The 18,653-nt window shown below is 44.7% G+C and overlaps 1 protein-coding gene across 1 annotated transcript in view; it reads left to right on the top strand.

The window, feature by feature from the left end:
* ACO1 (aconitase 1) overlaps window positions 1-18,077 on the top strand; it is a 172,281-nt gene extending 154,204 nt beyond the window's left edge. Inside the window, exons 18-21 of the mRNA XM_029608585.1 lie at window positions 7,756-7,903; window positions 9,016-9,138; window positions 10,795-10,980; window positions 16,858-18,077. Coding sequence (XP_029464445.1) covers window positions 7,756-7,903; window positions 9,016-9,138; window positions 10,795-10,980; window positions 16,858-16,971 — 571 coding nt within the window. The 3' untranslated portion in view covers window positions 16,972-18,077. The remainder of the gene's footprint in view (window positions 1-7,755; window positions 7,904-9,015; window positions 9,139-10,794; window positions 10,981-16,857) is intronic.
* The last annotated feature ends 576 nt before the right edge of the window (window positions 18,078-18,653 follow it).

The following is an 18,653-nucleotide window of genomic DNA, read 5'->3' as shown; positions in this document are numbered from 1 at the left end:
TATAAGATTAAGAAAAGTCAAACTAAAGATCATGTGATTCAAAACTGTCTAGCAATCGGTGAAATATCTCTACCATTTAAGGAACATGCTTGTTGCCTCGGTTTTGTTTTGGATCAAGAGCCTAGTATGGAAGCACACATCAGTGCAGCTGGGAGGAACATTTGTTTACACTGAAGCTCTTAATGCCAGTTAAGGGCCTTTTTTTTTTTGAAAAGGATAAATCTGTAGTGTTAAATACATGCCCTGGTCAGGTCACACTTAAATTACTGCAGCATTTCATTTGTTGAGGGTGCTAAGAAGATTATCTGTAAACTTCAGCTTATCCAGACTATCAGGTCGATACAGTTATGCCGCGTTAGAAAGAGTGCGGCAGTGCCAGGCGCACCCTCGTTCCCCGCACGCACAGTTCTCTTCACCTACTGCTCGATACTCTCTTCAAATTGCATGCAAATGCATGCTGCGTCTGCGAAGCGTTAGGCGAAGGTTAGGCCCACGTAACCCATTTTACTGTATAGAGCGCCTATACAGTATCCTGGGAGTGCGGGCCTAACGCTTCACGGCCACGCTGGTATCTGTCATTTCAAATGTCATTTCAAATGACATTTGAAATGACAGGTACCAGGAAGTGGACAGTTATGTTCTCCGATGCTCGGCAAACTTTCCCCCAGCCCCCGCTCACCTGCCCTGGCCGCGTCCGGTCTCCGGTGCAGCCCCAGTCCTATCCCCTCCACCCGAAGCCAAAAAAAAAAACCGAAAAAGTAGCAAGAGAGCGAGGGGAGAGACGGGCAATCCTAGGCTCGGGCCTGCTAGTCCCTTCTCCTCTCCTCCCAAAGCAGGGCGCAAAAAGCAGCCTTGCTCCGGGAGGGGGGGGGGCAGTTTAAAGCGACGAAGCGACTTACTTTTGCAGCCCCCCCCCCCCCTCCGGACATCAGCGACGACCGCAGCTCCTGCCTCCAGCTGTCAGACAGATGCATCGCACGTGGGAAAGCGGCCCCTATGCGTGCAATTGGCTGCTCAAGGCGTGACGTCACGACGTTTGGTGTCAGGATAAACGCGCGGCAAAACGGCAGGGTAAAAAAGCGATAGTCGGGGCGCGCGTTACTGTATGGGAGGGAATAGCTAATTCGCTCGTTTACATTTAATATACATGCCGCGTGCGGAAGGGGTTACCCGGGGATTTTAAGAGGCGGTAGGGATGAGTTAAAGGGGATAGTGTATCGCGGGAAGGGCTAACGCTGGTTAGAAGGCGAGTTAGGAGCAGGGTAACCGCTGCCGCACTTTACTGTATCGATCTGTATGGTTGCTAGGCTGCTAAAGGCATATGTCTAAGAAAACATCTCTCTCCAGTTCTCCGTGAGCTGCATTGGCTGACAGCTATTTATAAAATGCAGTTTAAGGGCATCCATAATATCATCCAGAGTTCTTTTGGTGACAAGTTGCAGATCTACAAGCCATTGTGCATTTTAAGGTCTTCAAATGGTCTATTACTTAACCTCCCCACTTTGAGGGAAATTAAATTGAAGGGCACCCGCAAAAAAGGCATTCGCTATATAGGTCAGTTTTTGTGGAATTCTCTTCTGTCATTCCTGTAATGTTTTGGCTAGCCCTGGGTTGTCCTGTGACCAACCGCACTCCTGCAGAACGCCGCTGACGCAGTTGGCAGACCACCATAGTACCTCCCTCTTGGCACCGCTTAGGCACATGTATGCGTGGCACATCAATTCTTGAGGACTCCATGGTAGGAAACAGGCTGCTGGCGCCCAGTGATGTGATGTGACTGGGGTCTTCCTGCAGACTTGCAGTTCATGCTGCTTCTGTATGCCTTGTCTTGCTCTCGTGCTTGCCCTGCTCATCTCCTTCCTTCCTATTATCCTCTCTGCCTTGCTCCCCCCCGTGCCTTGCCTTGCACTGCCTTGTACTGCTGGTTCCCGCCTTGTCTTGTTCCTAAATGTCTTGTCTTATCTGTCATGGCCTGAGTCCTGGTTCTAACCTCTGCTTGGATAGTGACTACTTTTCTGGATTGCCTCCTGCCCTGACCTCAGCTTGGACCAGGATATTGGTTGCTTGGTTCCTGCTCTGATCTTGGCTAGGACTTGCATACTGTCTGCTCACCACCAGCCCTGACAGCTGCCCAAATCTTGACTGACTGGCTGCTTCTTATGGGACTTTCACCTAAGCCAAGGGCTCAACCTGCAGGGAACGGGGTTGGTAAAGGTGGAGCCCCAGCTCCAAGCCTAGTAAGGGCATGTCCATCAGCTGTCAGCGCAGGCCTAGTAGGTTCACCTACTAGGCTGAATCAACCACACGCACTCCTGTGACTATTCCCTTTTGAAAGTCACGTTTATTACATGATTTACTGATCTTCAAGCATTGGTTATTCTTGAAGGCATTCCCTGAAGTGGAGAGAGTCCATTCCTGATTTATCAATCATGCTCGGGGAAGATTGGCCTATTAGGGCTTCAGGCATGCCCCAGTGGGTCGAGTCACATGACACTGGTGTTGATCGCAGCGGCCCTATGCCTGCGGAGCCGCTGTGATTAACACCCGGCCCACAGCAGTTATTCTGGTGGAGCAGAACAACTCCACTGAAGCTCTCTGCTAATTTCTGGGGGGTTTTTTGTTTTATTTTGATTTCTTTGCTTTTCCCGAGGCTGCAGCCACGGTTCCAGAGGCCTATGCTTCTTTTACTTTCCGCGGTTGCAGCCTGTATTTTTTTTTTTTTTGGTCTTTACCCCTGCAGCGTCGCTGATTGCTGTGGGACTGGTCTCCCGTCCTCTGGCTACCGCGACAGTGAAAACGCTCCCACAGTCTTCCCTAATCCGACCTCATCTCTCTCTGCCAAGGGAGGCAGCCAGCAGACATCCCGCTGCTGCTTCACCATGCCTGAACACCTCCCACCAATTTCTGCCAATGGCCCCCTTATATTGAGGCTGTGGCAAAAATAACCCCACCCCCTGTATCGGGCATGCCTATCTCTTCCCACACCAGGGCCATCTGCTTATAACCCTGCCTGCATCCCGCCTGACCATCAATGTAAGTATAATTTTTTTTACCTATTCGGAGGCAGCAGGGGAGAAGAGAGAGTGGGAGTGTGCAAGAGAGCCGGCAAGTGTGCGTGGGTGTCAGCTGGTGAAAGGGAGCACATGTGTATGTGTGTGTTACAGCAGATCTAAGGAGCATGTGTGCCTATTTTCAAGGCTGGGTCGGGGGTGGGGCTGCCAAAGGCCACCTCGCCTCTTAAAGGAGAAAGGTAAGGGAGCATGTGTATGTATGTATGTGTCAGTGGGAGTGAGGGAGAGTGTACAGGTATCAGCGGGTGCAAGGGAACATGTATATGTAGGGGTCAGTGGGTGCGAGGAAGCATGTGTGTGTAGGTGTTGGGTACGAGGGATCGTGTGTAGGTGTCAGTGGGAACAAGGGAGCATGTGTGTATAGGGATTTCACTGGGTGTGAAGGAGCGTGTGTGTGTGTCAGTATGTGTGTGAAGAAAGGGTGATTGAAAAGTATAGAAAGGGGGTATTTTTAATCTTATTGTTAATCTGATGTATCTGCTGTTTTTAAAATATTTTATTGGTGTTGGGGAAATTTTTAAAAGTTTTATATGAGTTTAATTTTTGGATGTTCAGCTGTTTTGTAATATTTAGCCTTTTTATTTGTATGGCTTTACTATTGCTGATTTATATTTCTTGATATTTTATGAGGAATGATAATGTTTCTCTTTTTTCATTGCTGCACTGCATACAGGATCTAGCTTGTTGCGGTTTCCAGTTCATTTTTTGTCTGCACATTTCTATTTATTCTTTATGGTCTCTTTATTCTGTATTTGGTGAGGGTTGATCTGTATTCTGCATGTGTGACAGAGATGAGGTATTCTGCTAGCATGTACCTTCCGTGTAGGGATCTATAGCAGCTTAACTTGTTCTGGTGTTTTAGGGCCTGGTGTAATATTTGTAGCATTGCCTTTTCATAGGTAGAGTTGTCACTGTTTGAGTGCTGTCTGTTATTGCTGTTTTGGTATTGGAGTTGTACTACATTTTAATTGTAATTTAGTTTACCCAAGGCTTTCTGAGAGCCGAACCCAAACCCACCATGTATTACAATAGACAATGCGATATGGGATCCAAGTTTCTCTTTATTTTTTATTTTGTAGGGTTTTCTGGTTGGCACCACAGCACTGCATGTAAATATAATGTACATGCTGTTAGTGATACTTTTACCTCACAAAACTGTATTTTGAATGGCTTTTTAATGTAAAAGCTATTATAGATATATAATTTTTAATTGTATATGAGGAGGGAGGGGCTGGGGGGATATATGGCTGTAAGCTTTGCCTAATACCCGTGCACTAGCCCTGGCTGCACTGGATCCACATGGGAAAGCAGAGTATTGGAGCTGTGCTTCTTTGGGTCTCTTCAGTCTTGGCCAGAGCTTCATTTTTCTTTTTTAAGCCCTAGAACTATAGATTAGTCTGGTCTCCCCTCCCCAGCAGACTGTAGCACTCAGCCAGTGGGAATACACTGGAATGGGGTGGGGGTAAGTTGGGCTATGGAAAAGTGGAGGCAAGCTACAGTCAGAAAAAGGGATGGGGTGAGCCAAGAGGAAGTGCCTGTGCAGTGATAGGGAAGCTTCGGTAGTCCGGATATTCCTCCTGAAAGGATCAGCTGGCTGTGGGTCTACTAAAATGGGGGGGAGGTGCCAAAAAGGGGCAGGAATGGGAAAGAGAGAGGGCTGCTAGGGAAGGGCTGGAAGCAAGCAGAAACGTTTTAGATAATGATGTAGTACTGGAGTGGGGGCACTCATTGTGTGAGCATATGAGCAGCAGCACAATGACGGAATGTGTGTGTCAGAGAGAGAGAGAGAGAGTGTGTGTGTCTCACTCTCTGTGACCAGAAAGACACCCATACACACATTCTCTGATACACCCATACACAGAGTGAGTGTGTGTGTGTGAGTGTCTTTGTGTCAGAGAGAAACACCGACACACACCCCCTCTAAGACACTGGGGGGCGGATTTTAAGAGCCCTGTTCGCGTAAATCCGGGCGGATTTACGCGAGCAGGGCCTTGTGTGCCGGAGCGCCTATTTTCCATAGGCCTGCCAGCGCGCGCAGAGCCCCGGGACTCGCGTAAGTCCCGGGGTTTTTTGATGGGGGGCGTGTCGGGGGCGGGGACGATCGTGGCGTTTCGGGGGCGGGCCCGGGGGAGTGGTTTCAGCCAGGGGCGGTCCGGGGGCGTGGCCACGCCCTCCGGAACCGCCCCCGGGTCGCGTCTCGGCGCGCCAGCATCCCGCTGGCCCACGTGGATTTACGCCTCCCTCCGGGAGGCATAAATCCGTGGAGAAAGGTAGGGGGGGTTTAGATAGGGCCGGGGGGGTGGGTTAGGTAGAGGAAGGGAGGGGAAGGTGAGGGGAGGGCGAAAGCGAGTTCCCTCCGAGGCCACTCCGATTTCGGAGCGGCCTTGGAGGGAACGGAGGCAGGCTGCGCGGCTCGGTGCGCGCCGGCTGCCCAAAATCGGCAGCCTTGCGCGCGCCGATCCTGGATTTTAGCAGATACGCGTGGCTACGCGCGTATCTACTAAAATCCAGCGTACTTTTGTTTGCGACTGGTGCGCCAACAAAAGTACACGAACGCGCAGTTTTTGAAAATCTACCGCAAAGTGGGTATATGAAAGAGGTGTATGGGTGTTTGCGTCTGAGAGACTATGTGTGTGTCTGACACTGATGGCAGTGTGATAGTCACATTACTTGGCAAATGCTTCAAGAGCTGATTAGTTGACAAGAGACTTTAATAACGAACCAGAAATCCAAGATATAATTATGAGAGATGTAACTAGACTTGGGGGGAGGTGGATGGAAACCAATTGCATGGATGGAAGAGGGCACACAGCTCTGTTTTCTCACCCCTGGTCTAGGGTGTGCTCTACTACTAAACTATTTAGGAAAAATGTGAAATTTATGTTGGAGATTTTTTGACTCAATTTCGCCAGTCTCCAGTCACATGATGTACCCTATGAAGGGTCAGTTTGGCGTACTTTTGTAAACTGTTGAAACACATGCTGGAAGGAAAATGCACAAAGGAATCAGACAGATAACCTGTGGGCCGGGTTTGAAAAAAATACCCCAGGCTGATATTTTCCTGCAATCTGCCCTTGATGGTGGTTTTAATTTAGTTGGTGCTGATTAAGGCAGTTTTTTGATAATCAGTTTTATTGCTTTGCATATTTTTTTTATATTTCTGTGTATAATTGTTTATGTATTATTTCAAATATGCATTAATGCAAATTTTGGCTCTAACTCAGCCCGGGCCAACATGGATGAGGTGTGAAAAAATATAACTCACTAACTACCTAACTATCTAACTAAATGTATTCTTTTAGCAAGAGAATTATCATAAGCTGTAATTTAGTTGTCCAAATGGATCCAGAGGTCTGTAATCAATAATCACAAATTGTAACTTTTTTTAAATCCCACATACAGTGAAAAAAAAATTCATTAAAACTGGTAGAAAAACAGCCATACAAGTAAAAAATTGATGGTTTCACTTGTGTGTTTTTGGAAAAAAAATGTACAATGTGGAGTCTCTGATGGAACTATAGATGTGTTTGGTAAACAAAGCTAAGCTTTTATAATGGCAACTTTACTAAAAAGGATTGCATTTCTGCTTTAAGTCTTTGGAATGAATAGGTCTGTTTTTTTAAATTTTGTTTTGCCCTTAATTACAGTCGCAAATAGATAAATACTGCTGACTTTACTTTTAGCTATAAAGTTTCTTTGAGTTCTGTTTTTTGTACTGCATCATTCTCTCCTTTCCTAGCTGAAGAGCAGTCCAAAAAATTGTTCAGATTTTTTTTCCACATGGTGGTTCTTTTCCACTCTGCAGTGCCCAGAAAAGAATGGGTGTAGTTGATGCATGCAGAGTCCAATGCTGTTACTATATGGTAGCATTAGAAAAAGATAAGCAGTTTTGTCAAGCCAGGTGTGCAGTCATGACCCCTGCTGTAGGAAGAGATGCCAGCTCCAGCACTTCTTAATCAATGGCTGCTTGCAGTGGCAAAAGAAAATGTTGTTTAAAAATGAGATTTGTTGAAGCAAAACTATTTTGGGGACATGTTGCTTTGCTCATAGGGAAAGAATGGCCCAAAAAGCAACAGCTGTATTAGAATCAGACCCTATGGAACAGTGAGCAAATCCAGTGCTCTGGCCGCAGTTCGTTCAGAAGCTGCTACTTAGTACTCTTTACTATTGTGATCAGAAGACATACACAAAGCAATGTTCCCCTCCAAATAGTGGTGGGGAGGGACCCTTAAATTATGATGAATAATGTCACTTTTTTTTATGTTAAAATCTTTTCTGTTGAGTTTAACACAGTGGCGTTGTTTAAGGTAAGTGTTGTCGGCTGTCAAAAATTGTACTAGGATTGCCTGTCCAGTTGAGTCAACTGTTAATCACAGGAATAAGAAGCACAATTACAAATGTTCCCTTATAATTCTTTCTGCTCTCTCTCCTCCACTCCTTATCTCATATGACATTTTATAAAAAAAAAAAAAATAATTGATTAGAGTTTAGGAACAAATCATACCCACAGTTGCAGCTTTAGAAAAGATCCCAATAGCTTATTTCTATCTTTTGTAACTCCTTGAGGCCAGCTCGGAAAATATTCCCTGGTTCTTCCTGGTAAAGCTGGTAAATACGGCTAATGTTTTTAAAAGCATTTATATAACTGGGTTTAAAAAAAAATCTATCCTTTTGTCTTTTCAAGTTTGACTCCCAGAGAGTTTAACTCCTACGGCTCGCGCAGAGGTAACGATGCCGTCATGGCAAGAGGGACTTTTGCAAACATTCGTTTGTTCAACAAATTCCTAAACAAGCAGGCGCCACAGACCATACACTTCCCTTCAAAAGAAACGGTGAGGACCTTGCAGTTTTGTTACTCCTGATGGTTGCTTACACCCAGAATTTCTTCCTTTGTGTGTTTTCTGCAGTGTTTTGGGGGGTTTTTTTTCTCCGTTTTATCCTCACAGGCAGGTACAGGAGGTGGCATGGCAGTGAAGATGGACACAGTGAACATTACAATGACTAGCTGTACTGAGATTGGACATTATAAGGCATCATTAGAGGCTAGGCTCTCATCACCTTTGTTCACCAGGCAGTTCATTTCCACGACATCAAATTCATTTTAACGTTAAATTGCAGAAATAAGGGCCGTCAGACTTTTTATTGCACTACCTTTACTACATCTGTGATGAGCTTTCCCCGAGTTCTCCTCTGTTTATTGCAGTGAAGCAGCAATGGGTTTAAATAAAAGCTTGTTTGCATAAGCCCTTACAGCTTCCTAAAGGGAAATGGATGAGGAGGGGGGGAGAGGTTGATGGAGGTGAGACAGCAAATGTTTACAGTTCAGAGAGCCTGTATCTGATAATTACAATAGTTACAGGTTTCTTGGCTTTTTCTCCTGAAGGGATTTGTGGGTAGAGAAAGGAGGTACAGGCTAAATTGTTTAAAACTCCCTGTTTCCTTTCTGCAGTGTGATATGGGTTTCTTCTAGCTGCCATTCATTCTTTGGGGGGTGGGGTTCTAGTGATTTTCCTTCTTGTTTTTGTTACATAGACTCTTCTCTGTGAAGGGTGCAGGATTTTTCTGTAACCTTGCTCGTTAAGTCAGAACTGGAACCTGTTATGCTATTTCCTAGCAGTTACAAGGGGAAGTCGATAAGAAAAGTTTTGGAAAAAGAGATTTGTTTTATTGGGACAGAAAAAAAACAATAGAAATGATGGCAGCAATGCTGTGCAGTAACTGAAGGGAGCAGTGCTTTTCCCGTCTTGTGACCAGTTCTCAGGACGGAGGCTGGAGGTTGTTCCGCCCAAGACAGAAATGGGCCACCACCCCCTCCCCCCCCCAATATCCAGAGCCTCCCAGGTTTGCCCCTGCTCTCACCGAGGAACCAAAAAATGAGAAGAAAGTGGCTTATGGTAGGATCACTTCGGGTGACTGATGGACAGAATTACATTTGTCTTGGCAGATTGACATTTTTGATGCTGCTGAGAGATACCAGCAGGCAGGCCATCCTCTGATCGTTCTGGCTGGTAAGGAGTACGGCTCAGGAAGTTCCAGGGACTGGGCAGCCAAGGGACCTTTTCTGCAGGTGAGCCAAAAGACCCCAGTGCAGCCTCTCTAAGAGCTCCATCCGCAAGCTAAGGGGGTGACCTTGGCATCTCTTTAGCTAAAAGATTTTGTCACGTGTGTTCCAGAGGGGTCAGAAATAGCTCTGTTTGTCTTGCAGAACTCATCAGATTTCACAGTAGTTTATCAATCACACTAAGGGGGGCCCTCTGAGTAGCTTCACTTTCTGAGTCTCTGCAAGATATTTTATGAATGCAATTGTTCTGAGTTTTTTTCAGGGCAAGTTGATGCTTTAAAAGTCAAGGCTTCTGCTTGGCTCCCCGAATTGCTTCGAAAGTGTGATTCAAAGTTCAGAGTGCCAAAGAGCACTATTTTGGAAGGGGACCGTGAGCCAGCAAAATTCTGGCAGGCCGCGTCTGCTGGTCCAGAGAGGGAGGGGGTTCAGCCACTGTTCAGTGTGGATTCAATATTCAAATGGTCTGTGTGTCTACGTTTGGACCTTGGCAATGACAAACTGCAGGCTTTTAAAATTTCTGTGCTCTGACTGCTTCTAAGTTATCCAGCTAAGCCAAATAAAATGTATTCATATAACCTGGAGGCTGTTCAGCGGTGTTCCAAGGTGTAGTTAGGTTAGATGAATTAGTTATCTAGGTAACTTCGCTGTTCAGAGTTAGCCGAATAACTTATCCGGCTAAGTCCGGTCATGCCGGAGAGCAGTCCTAAAGTTATCCTAATAAGTCTATCTGGCTAACTAAGACTTTATCCAGTTATATTCAGAGGAGCACCTAATTAGCAGTGCTCTACTAACTATCCCAGAAAAGTTATCGGGTTGACTTTAACTAGATAACTTTACTCCACACACTGGGGCAGATTTTCAAAGGGGTACGCGCATAACCCCCCCGAAAACCTGCACCAAGCTCCAACTGCACGCGCCGAGCCTATGTTGAATAGGTTCGGCGGCGCGCACAAGCCCCGGGACATACGCGCGTATGTCCCGGGGCTTTCCTGGGGGGGTGTCGGGGGAAGTGTCGCGGCGGCGCGTCATCTGGGGGTGGGGCCGCGGGCGTGGTTCCGGCTCGGGGGTGTTTCGGGGGGAGTGGCTGAGGCCTCCGAAACCGCTGCCGGGCCGGGGAATTGCGCGCCGGCCGGCACGCACAAGTTATGCCTGCCTCAAAATGTCAAAATGGGTCAGGGGAAGAATTTCCTGGCACAGGCAAGGTATTGTTAACAAAAGAAAATATTTTTTAAAAGTAACTAGTTATTTTATTTTTTTTATTTATATTCCGCTTTTTTGGCACTTCAAAGCGGATTACAAACTAATCTGTTTGGCAGTTATTGCTGGTTTCCTAAACATTGCACGTGCCACAAAGCGATGGCCCTGCCAGAGACCAGCCAGATTTTGGCTATTGAATGACTGGGTGGCCGGATTTGGCCACTACTGGGCAGTGCTGAACAATGTGCTCAGCTGAAAACAAACAACTGTAGGAAGTGCAGGTTGCCTGATCCTGTTGTACAATCCCTGGATTGATGAAGCCATGGGTTTAAATCTTTGTTTTGCCGATGAATATGCAAAATGGAAAATTAGATTTGGAATTCTCTCTCCCCACCCATTCCCCCTTCCCCCCTTCAGAACAAAATATTACTGCAGAGCTTTTTTTTTGTTCTTGAATTCTTGCAGGGAATCAAAGCTGTCCTGGCTGAGAGCTACGAACGCATCCATCGCAGTAACCTGGTTGGAATGGGGGTGATTCCCTTGCAGTATCTGCCAGGAGAGAACGCGGACACGTTGGGGCTCTCTGGACATGAGCGTTACACCATTGACATTCCAAAGGAGCTGACGCCGAGCATGACGGTCCAGATCAAGGTACATGGTGGGGGGAGGGCAATACTGAGAAACAGAGAGACAGCATTTGTTAACCCATGCTTGGGCTCATGGATCACCATTAATCATAGGTAAGTTAATAGTATTTCTGATCGAGTGTACAGCACTGCACAGACTCTGAAGAGACAGGACAATTGCAGTACAGTCTCACGAGCCCCCACCCTGGCTGGCAGGAGGAGAAGCGGGACCCAGGAATTAAACCCTGCTCTGCCATGTGGCAGCAGGTGGCACTGATTTCTGTCAACTTATTTTACATGTGAGGCAAGGCGTCTGAGAAATTGCAACTGTGGCTAGCTTAAAGAAGAAGGGTGCTTAAAAAAATCATTTATTTAAAATAGTTTGTTTATGTATCTCCCCTGTTTAGAAGAGATCACACTTAAAGGGATTACGGAGCACTCAGCTTGTTGCATTGTCTGGGAATTGGATTCTGCTGCAGGGGACAAGCTAACCTGGAAGAAAAGTGCACCCACTAAAAGTTGTGTTTGGAATGGCAAGAGAGCTTGCAAAGGTTGTGTTCCAAAGCCAAAAGTGAAGTTTACCGAATCTAAAAGAAACAATCCAGTAGTATAAAATGAACAAAAGACACAGGAAATAGTTCCTCCAAATGCAGCACACAAAAAAATAGGAAAATACAGTACTTCTTTTGCTTCCTGCTGCACCAGTCCAGAGCGATTGAGTTTAGCGCCCTTTCCAGCTGATGCAGAGTATTTTTTTTTGTACATGCCTATGACATCACTAGTATATACCGGTACATTGAGCACAGTTTATAACCTAAGTGGGCCAGCATTCTCTCCAGCTGATGGGCAAACTTCTGATGGAGCAGCAGATTGGAATTTACATTATTTTAAGGTATTAATTCATTTGTGCACAACAACAAAAAAACCCATCAAGATCATGCCAAGCCATACACCTGGCAGTTTAGTTTGTTCAGTGTAGTGAGTCATGGTTTAAAACACTCCCATGCCTTTATTAGGTGTGTTGGTTGAGCGTGAATTAGCTAATTAAAGATAGTGAAAGAGGATCCTTGATAGTTTTATCATTTATTTTACAGTCAGCTTGTTTTTAATCAATGTATTTATATAATGTATATAAGACAGCTGAAGGGAAGAGTCCATTTCAGAATTCTTCAAAGGTAAGGCAAAGTTTTACAAGAATAAGAGACTCCTTCGGCGATTTCTGAAGGAGTTACATTAAGGATAATTAAGAGGCTATGGGGCGGATTTTCAGAGCCCTGCTCGCGTAAATCCGCCCAAAACCGGGCGGATTTACGCGAGCAGGGCCCTGCGCGCCGGGAAGCCTATTTTACATAGGCCTCCCGGCGCGCGCAGAGCCCCGGGACTCACGTAAGTCCCGGGGTTCTCGGAGGGGGGCGTGTCGGGGGGCGGGCCCGGTCGTCGCGGCGTTCCGGGGGCGTGTCGGCAGCGTTTTGGGGGCGGGTACGGGGGCATGACTACGGCCCGGGGGCGTGGCCGCACCCTCCGTACCCGCCCCCAGGTCGCGGCCCGGCGCGCAGCAGGCCCGCTGGCGCGCGGGGATTTACGTCTCCCTCTGGGAGGCGTAAATCCCCCGACAAAGGTAAGGGGGGGGTGTAGACAGGGCCGGGTGGGTGGGTTAGGTAGGGGAAGGGAGGGTAAGGTGAGGGGAGGGCAAAGGAAAGTTCCCTCCGAGGCCGCTCCGATTTCGGAGCGGCCTTGGAGGGAACGGGGGGAGGCAGCGCGGCTGGGCGCGCGCAGGCTATACAAAATCGATAGCCTTGCGCGCGCCGATCCAGGATTTTAGTGGATACGCGCGGCTCCGCGCGTATCTACTAAAATCCAGCGTACTTTTGCTTGAGTCTGATGCGCAAGCAAAAGTAGGCTGATCGCGCTTCTTTTAAAATCTACCCCTATATGTTTTATTTGGGCTGTAAGTGTAAATATAAATGAGGAAAGAAAACAAGGAGATGCCGAAAGTCCAATGAAGGGCTGCTTCAGGGGCTACAATAAAAAAAAAAAAAAAATCATTACATGAATAATATTAATATTATTAGAAATCACAAACACACAGATACATAATTTAAAATAAATACAAACAGAAGAATACAATCATATATATGAATTTTAAAAGAAGTGACATAGACTGGTAAACATAAAGAAAGTACAATCATATGAGTCAATTTGCAAAAAATAGACAGTAACAGGATAGAGAACATATGTAACAGCAAGACCATGGCACAGCTGTAAAAATATAAATGTCTCATTCAGAATACACCTTCAATCTTTCAAGCCTAACAGGAAAAGATGAATTAATAGCCAAGTAATATGTGTAGGGCAATAAGATCGTACCTCATTTAAAATGACATCCATACGGAGAGTAGCATGTTTTTCATTATCTTGTTGGTGTACTCATTCCATATTGGTTCATAAAACAAGCTTAAAAATAAAATATAAAATTAATAGGGGAAGTGTAATGAAAACTAAAAATTAAAAAAATAAAAATACTAAAAAGATAAAATAAAAATAAAAGTTAAGAATAAATATTAAAAGTAGCTCAAATTAATTAAAACTAGTATTATTGCATTAGACAACAATGAAAGGAGACACAGTGTTACCTCTTAGGCTCACACAATTGTGCACGATTGAAGTTTTGTCTTTCAGAGCGGCTCCAAGGCGCATAACAATGTGATAGGCGCACCTTCAGTAATTTGTAGTAGGTAAACTTAGACCTCACTTAGACGTCCCTCAGTTTCTGAAAAGTCTCCTTTTCCTCAGACACTTCCCAAAGCGAGGAATCCTCTTTCCTGATTCCACAGTATCAAATACCTGGTTGTGCACTCTGTCTTTCAGACAGATCTTTTTTTCCCTTAGAGCTTAGGAAAAAGAAACCCTCCAGAATCCTGTTGATTGAACTATCCTTGGAATTCTTCTCCAACCAGATAAGAAAGCAAGAGACCCTCTCTCAGAAGACAGAAAATGAGGAACGTTCCCTCTTATCCTGAACCCCAGAGAGAGACAGCCTCCTGCTGTTTCTCCTCACCTCCTTCATCGTCTCCTCTTTTTCTAGCCTTCTATCTCGGTGGTTCCCAAGCCTGTCCTGGATGACCTCCAGCCAGTTGAGTTTTCAGGTTATCCACAATGAATATGTATAAGATAGATGCACTTCTTCCATTACATGCAAATGTATCTCATGCATATTAATCACGGATATTCTGAAAACCCAACTGGCTGAGGAGCTCTCGGGACAGGTTTGGGAACCTATCTCTGACCCACACTTTGGGGAATGGACCTTTAACTTCCACTATAAAATATCCACTATACATCTTGGAGCCTCCCATTTTTGGAACATTCCTCTTATTTATGGGCAGGCCTAACCAGCCTTATACGTAGCATCTAAAATGGATTTCTGCTTTCTTTCTGGAATGTTATTGCTTAGTTTGGGTTGTCTCTAAAGCGTGTATCAAGAAAACGTGTGTTTTCTAATACTCTTTCCCTGGCACTTTTATGCTTCCTTCAGTTGGGTGCAGAAAGGTGTATTATAAGTGTCTATGACACGAGCCCCTATATTTCATTGCATTAATATTTGTGTCAGAAGAGGCACCCCCTCCCGAATTTACCAGTAGTGCCCGATAGAACAAAGGGTGAATTCATCTTTTTCTGTTTGAGACCTAGTTGTTACTGCAAAATGGCACCATCAAATGGAAAAAGACAATGGCCTTCAGTAGTGCCTTGAATCTCAAAAAGTTTAATAATTCTACTACCTGAAATAATCATCTCTTAATTGTTACATACATTCTAATTTTGCTATTGGGCCTGTAGGCCAATTACCAGAAAATCTATTTGTTACATTTAAAAAATGTTTACCGGTGCCAGTATTGTAGAAGAGGAATATAAATTAGCATACACAGGATTAATTTCAGCATGAAAACAAAGGATAGTGCAGACCAGAGTATCTGGTTTTATATTAGCTTGGGATGCCAGAATTGGCATCTTACTTTCTTTTATTCTGTTATTCCAGCACCCGCATGCTCCCTAAACCAATGACCAGGCAGGTTTTTTCCCTTGGTTGTACAGATTATTTTTTCATATCTTCTTGTACAAAGTGTAGAAAGATTGTGTCCATCTGTCTTTGTTCATGATTTTCTCTTTTAACACACAATGCTAGAAGCAGGCAATAATGGCTCTTGGTTTATTTTTAGCCGGTGCTCCCAATGCACGATGGGCATGATCCAACCTTATTTCAGAGGTAGAAGAACCCTCACAACCTGCTCTTAACACAGATTTACATATGTTACAGACAGTTTCAAAACAATCCACATACTCACCTGCTTCAAATATTCCTCGAAAACAAGGATTGCATCTTCTGGAACGGGTTTCTAGGTTCTCCAGTTTATCAGTCAGTTTGCCATTTATTTGTTTTTTTATATACCGGCATTCAACATAAGTCATCACATTGGTTTACATATAACAAATTAAAAAAAGAAAAGGTTACATTGTAATAATATGTCCATAGTCTAGCAGAGCTTTCTGAGGCCCTGAACCAGATGCCCAACAACAAAACGCTGGGCATCGATTGTTGTGTGTCCTGGCTGCAGCAGGCCCGCGACCGGGCCTACTCACCTCTGGTGCCCGGCTCCCGGACCTTTTACTCTTTCCATATCCTGAAGGATCCTCCTGAAACTGTGCCATAGAACTCTTTCTTGCTCTTCCCTATGCCCACAATATCCTGTTGCAACTCAGCCATCGACTCTTAAGATAGCCCCCTTCACTGAAGCAATGTCCATTTTTTTAAATCCTGAAACCATGCTTGTAAATCAGCTCTGGTGAGATAATGTGGCCGCCTCCAATTCAGTCAGGATCCCTAGGCCTTCCAGACTGTCATTCCCCTGCAACTACTTTAGGCTCTTTAGAACCTAGTCCTCCTTCCATGAAAGGAAGGTCTTTTAAGTCAACCGTTTTTCGATGCTTTGTAGTCTGTAGCATAGTTTCTACACACACTGAGGCTATATATATATATATTGGGGAAACTCTCAAAAAAGGGGAACATCTGGGTTTTTATTAAACCCCACTCAGGCCGCCATCTTAGAAGGGTGATATCACTTCCCTCTTTATGATTAGTGAGGAGTGTAATAAAGTTAGCCTGTTGCGACAACCTGCCACTACTTCCCAAATTGTATCTGAAAATGTACCAAAGCTGTGCTTCTGCTCCATGCTGGTCGACCTTGCCTCTTCCTGGGAGATTGATGCAGCCATACTGCTGCTCGGTGCAAGTAGGCATTGTCAACTTCCCATTTTGGTGTCCTATCGTTCCATATAGACGGACAAATGTGTTTCTAAATCAAGACAAAAACCCAGGCTCCTGTTTCTCTCCTCTTCTCCCTCTCACTTACCCTTTCCACTGCCCTCTGTAACTGTCCCAAGCATGTTTGAATTCTGTCAACTCAGTTGGTAGGCAACTGCAGGTATCGCATGCCCGAAGACCGCAAACCTACCTCACAATCTGCCTCTAACAACCTGGCTGGTGTGTGGTGGAATAGAAGAATCTTAATAAAATCAGTACGTCTGCCACAGAATCCATGATCCTAAAAACTTGTCTCAAACTAAAATAGAATTAAGCCCCACTCCAATTTGGCCATTTTTTGTGTTTGGATTGAAATCTCTCTTGTACAATATTCTACCATGTACTGTATCTTTACTTTGCTTGATTTACCACCTCCTTTTCTCCCTATGCTCTCTCCCAATTGTTATCAGATGAGCAGCTTCAGCATGTTTGCAAATGTTTTATAAAATAAATATAAACGTTGTCGTCAATTTCAGTCTGAAAAATTGATTTATGGTTTTGACACTACAAGCTGCTAACCCACCCCATTTCTTCCCTGCACAGCTGGACACTGGGAAGACCTTTCAAGCTGTGATGAGATTCGACACAGATGTAGAGCTCACCTACTTCCAGAATGGTGGCATCTTGAACTACATGATTCGAAAAATGTCTGTCTAGTTATAACCTAATGCCAAGGAGATGCTGACTGATAAACTGCCTGTTGTGGCCACCAGAACAACTCCGTGAAATCCCAGAACTTAGACAAATGAACAATTAACTGAGTAATTATTTCTTCCTGGGCCGTAGTTCCATTGGGCAGGTTGACAGCATTAGAATATTTGGTATCTGCTGCATCAATCTTCCCTACGCATAACAATTTTTTTTGTTTAGGATTTTTGAGCGGGGGGGGGGGGGGGGTTCTCCTCTCAGATGGTGGCTGAAATTTTTTAAAAATCTGCAGTGTGATTGGGGAGTTAAATTTAGACCCATGGGAGAATAGTGCTGCTGTGGCCCTGAGCGAGGCTTTTTTTCTACAGACATCCGGGGAGGGGGGGGGAGAGAGAGTTTGGGAGGCTTTCTATAATGTCATTTTGGCATATCAGTGTTCACAATAATCTTTTTTTTTTTTTTTCAAATAAAAATGAAATGCAGTTAGGGAATCATGAGGTGTGTAATCCAGCAGTTTGTAATTGCTCCTTACTTTGTCTTTTGGAGTCAGTTTTTGTCAAAATGGGAGGAATGTCTGCCACCCAGGGGGGAAGAATTTAAAAGACTTGTAGACTTCTCGATCTATGTCTATAGAAAGACTGTTTATGGAAAAGATTTTTAGTTTCTATTCTGAAAAGCTGATCCCGAAACATGATCAAGATCGAAAGCCATGATCAGCCATAGCAATTTCTGATCGCGAGCTGCTAGATCACAGACCATGATTCAACTAACCACTGCCCCTCTGCTCATCTGTTTTTCACTGGATTTGACTTTCTTTTAATTGCAAGTGCCTGGCTTGTTCAGAAACTAATAGGTTTTACTTTTGTGGTGATACTGTGATTGTCATGTGTCAATAACTACTGACTGCTTTCAAATGGCAGTTAACCAATACTCTTCTTTTCTCTTCTGTTGCTGAGATTTTTTGACAGCTAATTTCTGCAGATTAAAAAAAAATGTGAATGTATTCTTTAAAAAAAAAAAAAAGTTTCTGTTGTCTCTAGTTTTGCTTTGTTGCAGTGGGATCTTTAAAAACACATTTCTAACTTGAATCAGATTAAATCTATTTTCAAAATTATTGGCATTTGAAGCGAATTTTTAATGTTCAGATCCCATAGCACATGTGTTTTCCCGAGCTCTTCCCTGACTCATAACGTAATGCGCATCCTAACTGGAACACTGAAACCAGTACCAACTGCCTGGCTCTCTATTCTGGCAGACGTTCTGCCACCAACTCTTCACAGGGACTGCAGATTGCAAGGGGAGGCTATATGTTTTCTCGTCAAAGACAATCTACCCAGCAGCCAAGACATTGGTGTACCTGATTGACAACTCAAGCTCATGTCCCTGTTCTGAGAATTGAGCCTCGTAGAATCTCATCCAGATCTGGCGAACAAAATGGAGCAATGCAAACATTCCAGACGTTTCATTCAAGACTCAAAGGTCATACTTCCTTGCTTCGATGTTCCTCAGATGCTGGTGTGCCGTCAACCACTTTAGAACAGCAGTAGGCCAATTTGCAAATCTCCTCCATAAATGGAAAATTAATGGCAAGCTACACTGTAGTTGTGGCTATGCACCTGATACTATGGACCATAGAGTGAACCACTATAATCTCTGCTCTTTCAATAGAGGTAGGGTAGAATTTCACTAAT

The sequence above is a fragment of the Rhinatrema bivittatum genome, chromosome 1 (assembly GCF_901001135.1).
Source record: "Rhinatrema bivittatum chromosome 1, aRhiBiv1.1, whole genome shotgun sequence".
Classification (NCBI taxonomy): domain Eukaryota; kingdom Metazoa; phylum Chordata; class Amphibia; order Gymnophiona; family Rhinatrematidae; genus Rhinatrema; species Rhinatrema bivittatum.
Note: the sequence above shows the minus strand (reverse complement) of the source record. Positions and strands in the feature narration are given on the sequence as shown.